This window comes from Hirundo rustica, chromosome 33, assembly GCF_015227805.2.
Source record: "Hirundo rustica isolate bHirRus1 chromosome 33, bHirRus1.pri.v3, whole genome shotgun sequence".
Classification (NCBI taxonomy): Eukaryota; Metazoa; Chordata; class Aves; order Passeriformes; family Hirundinidae; genus Hirundo; species Hirundo rustica.
In genome coordinates this window covers 85,103-90,214 of record NC_053482.1, presented here as the reverse complement: position 1 = coordinate 90,214, position 5,112 = coordinate 85,103, and the positions used below count along the sequence as shown (strand labels likewise).

General features: G+C 53.8%; 1 protein-coding gene across 1 annotated transcript; it reads left to right on the top strand.

Annotated features, from left to right (window-relative positions):
- The first annotated feature begins 3,316 nt into the window (after nucleotides 1-3,316).
- On the top strand, nucleotides 3,317-4,883 carry LOC120764647 (FXYD domain-containing ion transport regulator 3-like). The gene is made up of 7 exons (XM_040088652.2): nucleotides 3,317-3,431; nucleotides 3,594-3,623; nucleotides 4,192-4,215; nucleotides 4,329-4,403; nucleotides 4,500-4,530; nucleotides 4,690-4,733; nucleotides 4,829-4,883. Exons 1-7 carry the CDS (start codon nucleotides 3,392-3,394, stop codon nucleotides 4,846-4,848), a joined length of 264 nt encoding a protein of 87 aa, XP_039944586.1. The 5' UTR covers nucleotides 3,317-3,391; the 3' UTR covers nucleotides 4,849-4,883.
- Nucleotides 4,884-5,112: the final 229 nt, after the last annotated feature.

Sequence of the window (5,112 nt, the reverse complement as noted above, 5' to 3'; positions counted from 1 at the left end):
CCTCCAACCGGTCCGGTAAAAAAAAAAAAAAAAAAAAAACCCTTTGGAGAAAAGTGGAAAAAACTGTTTTACTAAACAAATGAAGTGCATACAAGTATAAAGAATGAATAATATGAAACAATAAAACCTCTCCTTCTGAAGTGATATGGCAAATTGAGAAAGTCCTTGCCGTGGGTGTAGCTCGGCTCTCTCTCTCAGTCTCTCCTCAGTCCCAGTCTCTCCAGCGCTGCTGGAAAATGCCGAGGTCCAGGCCCCGGTGGGCCGCAGGTGCAGCCCCCAGTGCTCCCCTGGGTTTTCAGTCCAGAGCAGGTTTAAACAATTCCAAGAAAAAGGAAAAAAAACAGTCCAGGGAACTTCTCTGCCCTAGCTAGCTGAAACTAACTAAAAGCAAAACAAGATCTCTGTCCTGCAGTCTCTCCAAGCCTCTGCCGAACACCCTGGCTGGAGAAGAATGTGGAGGAGTCAGGCAGTTTTCTCAAAACAAACTCCGCACTTCTCCTTGCTCTTAGAACCAGTCTTAAAGGCACAGAACTCAATATACAGCACAAACAGAACAGACGATTGGGGATACAAGCATCATAAAGTTACCCTAGGACAGCGCTACAGCTGGTCTAATCTTTCTTCCTTGTTTGATTCCCTGTTTCATTCGGCTCATCACCAGTGTGGTACAAGGCATGCAATCAGTGAACATGGACCAAAAGTTGCCTACAACAACACCACCACCAAGGATTATGGTGTTAAAGAAACAAAATAATATAGAAGACCCCTTCAAAGAAGCGAGATGGATTTGTGAAAAAAAACAAGCGAATAATGAAGGCTAGAAAACAATGAATATTGCTTGAGCCAAATTAATTATAAAAAGAAAGAGGGAGGATTGTGAAAAGTGCATATTATATGGCTCTACGCAAGATATTTACTATATGTGTTGTGTTGTGTTAATTGTTGGTGTTGTATTAATATTTTGATAGTATAGTAAATGAAGTTTTGTAGTTAAAGTGTAGTTTTTGTATGCCAACCACAGGAAAATGTAAATCTTTCAGAGAAAAAGAATTTCCTACTTCCTTATCAGAAGAAACCAACTCCTCCTGCCTCTCTCAGCCTTGAGAATGCCACAGAGATTAAAGAAAAAAAAAAAAAAAAGTGATACTAACCAGAGACAGTTCTTTGTTTAAATAAAGTTTATGCATCATGTATAAAATATATGAATATTCAACAGGCTATTGCTTTTAAGAGACAGTCCTTTGTTAGCAGGGGTCCTTGTCCAGAGCTTGTGGCTCGGGAGAGGCACCCAGACGTCTGTAACTTTGTTTTTATTGTCTCGTATTGTCCTAACTCTAAAATTGTTCAATTTTTACTCTAATTCTATTTTTATAACCATCTTATTTACTATTAAACTTTTAAAATTTTAAAACAAGTGATTAGCGTTTTTCACAGTGTCCCAAATAAATTGGGTGTTTTTCCTGTTTTTTGGGCAGTTTTAGGTGGGAATTTATGGAGAACTTGGGGGCCTGGGGGGCTCTGAGGGGGCTCTCTGGGGCGCGGGGGATGATGGGCGTTGTGGGCGCGGATATAACGCGGTGTAACGGGGCCGCGGAGCATTACGGGAGATGGAGGCGCTGGTTTAATGCGGCTCAATGTGGCCGCCGGGCATCACGGGAGATGGAGTCGCTGCTTTAATGGCGCGCTACGGGCGCTGCGATGCACGCTGGGAGCTGTAGTCCCGCAAGTCGCTGCAGTGGAGCGTTTAGAGAGTCCGGGTGGGCACTTTTGCGTCCACAGGGGCTTCTGGGGGGATCCTTTGGGGTCGGGAAGCCCTTGGGGGGCACTTGGGGAGCTCTCATCGGTCTCTTTGGGGCGCGGGAAGTGGCGGGACTTGTAGGGCCGGGACTGGGTTGTGAGGGCGCTCTGGGGCCACGGGGGGTGATGGGAGTTGAAGGCCCGGAATTGTAAGGTTCAATGGGACGCGGAGCATGATGGGAGCTGGAGTCGCAGCTTCAAGGGCACTCTGTGCGTAGCGCGGTGCATGACGGGAGCTGTAGTCCCGAACGTGGCGGTAAGATGCCTCGATGCGATTTGGGGTGTTGTGGTTTGGGGCTCTTGAGTAGGTGCGGGGGAGGCATTCGGGAAACCCGGAGGGTGTGGGGAGCGCCTATGGAGCACGCGGAGCTGCATAAAGCTGCTCCGTGCAGCGCGCGTCCTGACGGGATTTGTAGTTTTGGTTCTGTTAAGCCGCCACTGAACCGCGGGGCATGACGGGAGCTGCAGGCTAAAAGTGCCCAAAATGGCTCCGATTCCAGGTCCTGCCCCGACGCCTCGATCCCCCGCGCTGATTAGCTGAGAGCCTTGATAGGCATGAAAATTGACCAATGGGAGTCTGCGAAGGCGGGAACAGCCCAATCAACCCTTTCAGTCCCACCTAATACAGCCCAGTGCAACCCCAGTGCCCCTCCAGTCCCTCCCAGTACAGCCCAGTTCATCCCCAGTACAGCCCCAGTGCCCCTCCTGTCCTCCCAGTACAGCCCAGTTCATCCCCAGTCCCTTCCAGTACCCCCCAGCGTCCCCCAGTTTGTCCCAGTCCATTCCAATGTCACTCCCAGTACATCCCACTTTGTCCCAGTGTCTCCCAGCGCCATTCCCAGACCATCCCAGTATCACACCCAGTCTGTCTCTGCTTTGGCCACGCCCCCTCAATTGACCACCCCTCTGTTGGCCACGCCCCTCTGTTGGCCGTTCCCCCTCAAATGACCACGCCTCTATTCCCCCCCCCCCCCCCGCCTCAATTTCAGTTCCCTGTGGCATCTCTGGGAAGGTGAGTGGGGCCCCCAGTCCATCCCAGTCCATCCCAGTAACCTGCCAGTCAATCCCAGTAACCCCCCAGTCCATACCAGTAACTTCCCAGTAACCCTCCAGTAACCCCCCAGTCCCTTCCAGTCCACCCAGTAACCCCCCCAGTAACCCCCAGTCCATCCCAGTAAACCCCAGTTACCTCCCAGTCCCCCCAGTCCATCCCAGTTTGCCCAGTTCTCTCCCAGTAGTCCCCAAATCCCCCCCACCCCCCCCCCTCCCCGTCTCTCCCAGTCAGTTCCAGTTCCCCCCAGTTGGTCCCAGTCCCACCCTGCTCAGGAATCCCAGTGACTCATCCTCCCCAGTCCCTCCCAGTTCACCACATTCCCTGCCAGTTTGTTCCAGTCCCACAGTTTGTCCCTGTTCTTTCCCAGTTTGTCCCAGTCCCTCCCAGTTCATCCTGATCCCCTCCCAGTTTGTCCCAGTTCCATCCCAGTTCATCCCAGTCCCCTCCCAGTTCATCACAGTTCCCTCCCAGTCCATCCCAGTCCCTTCCCCCAGGACCCTCTGGAATTTCCCCTCCCCCCCAGGAGTCAAAGGTCACGGAATGGAGTGGGAAATGCTCGGAGCACTGGTGATACTGGGAGGTACTGGGAGAGACTGGGAGGGAACTGGGAGGGGACTGGGGGGAACTGGGATGAACTGGGATGGACTGGGATGAAACTGGGATGATTCTGGGGGTTACTGGGAGGAACTGCACCCAGTGCCTACCCCAAACTGGTTTAACTGGTGTCACTCCCCCCTCCCAGTTCTGTCCCTGGCCAGAGGGAACCCCCCGGGTGAGTGACTGGGACAAACTGGGAAGGAACTGGGATGGAACTGGGAGGGACTGGGATGAACTGGGATGGAACTGGGAGAGACTGGGACAAACTGGGAGGGACTGGGACAAACTGGGAGGGAACTGGGAGGGACTGGGAATGAACTGGGATGGAACTGGGACAAACTGGGAGGGACTGGGACAAACTGGGAGGGAACTGGTAGGGACGGGGATGGACTGGGAGGGAACTGGAATGAACTGGGATGGAACTGGGAGGGGACTGGGAGGGAACTAGGATGGAACTGGGAGGGACTGGGACAAACTGGGATGGACTGGGATGAACTGGGAATGCACTGCATCATACTAGTCATACTGGGATAGAAATCCCATACTGGGTTATACTGGGTGAGAGGGGTCTGTACCAGTTCATACTGGTCTGTACTGGTTTATACTGGGAGCAGAGGTCCATGCTCATCTGTACTGGTTTATACTGGTCCATACTGGTTTATACTGGTCCATACTGGCTTATACTGGGAGCAGGGGTCCATGCTGGTCCGTACTGGTCTCTCTAACCCCTCCCTTCCCCCCAGATGCCGCCAATCCCTTCCAGTACGGTGAGTGTGGGGAACTGGGAGGGACTGGGAGGGACTGAGAATGTCCCCAAAGTGTCCCCAATGTCCCCAAGGTGACCCCAGGTGTCCCCAGCTGTCCCCTGTCCCCTCCCCAGACTGGTGTCACCTGCGTGTCGGTGGCCTCGTGGTGGCGGCGGTGCTGAGCGTGGTGGGGATCATCGTCCTGTTCAGTGAGTGCCACCTGTGTGCCACCTTTGTGCCACCTTTGTGTCACCTGTGTCACCTGTGTGCCACCTGGGTCACCTCTGTCCCCTGTGTCCCCTCAGGTGGGAAGTGCAAGTGCCGGAGCAAGGCCAGGTGGGACCTTCGGACACTCAGGGACATTTGGGGACACTGGGGACATTTGGGGACATTTGGGGACACAGGGGACATCGGGCACATTAAGGACATGGGGACTGGGGACATTTGGGGACACTGGGGACATTTGGGGACATTGAGGTGTCCCTGTCCCCGCAGCCGCTGCCGCCCCTCCCCGGAGCTGTCACCTCTGGCCGGGAAAGGTGAGTGTCCCCTGCCCCCTTGGGGACACTGGGGACATTTGGGACGTTGGGGACAGCACCATCACCCTGACCCTCTCTCCCCCGTCTCTCTGCAGGAGCCGCCACCTCCTGCTGAGCTGTCCTCAAAATGTCCCCAAAGTCTCCCCGAGAAGGGTGATGAATAAAAATGGGTGAAAAAAAAGGGATTTTGTCCATTGGGGGAGGGAACACGGGGACAGTGCGGAGAGCTGGCACTGGGAGGGGACACAGGGTGAAGGTTGCCTTGGGGACATCGGGGTGATGGTGGCACCGGGAGGGGACATTAGGTCAATGGTGGCCTTGGGGACACTGAGGTGATGGCGGCACCAGGAGGGGACACAAAGCCAATGATGACATTGAG

Bases quoted from the DNA above. Each gene is read 5' to 3' on its own strand.
- LOC120764647 (XM_040088652.2), top strand. From the start codon at position 3,392: ATGGAGTGGGAAATGCTCGGAGCACTGGTGATACTGGGAG. The intron at 3,624-4,191 runs GTGAGTGACTGG...CCTTCCCCCCAG, and splicing joins GGCCAGAGGGAACCCCCCGG to ATGCCGCCAATCCCTTCCAG. The intron at 4,404-4,499 runs GTGAGTGCCACC...GTGTCCCCTCAG, and splicing joins GGGGATCATCGTCCTGTTCA to GTGGGAAGTGCAAGTGCCGG.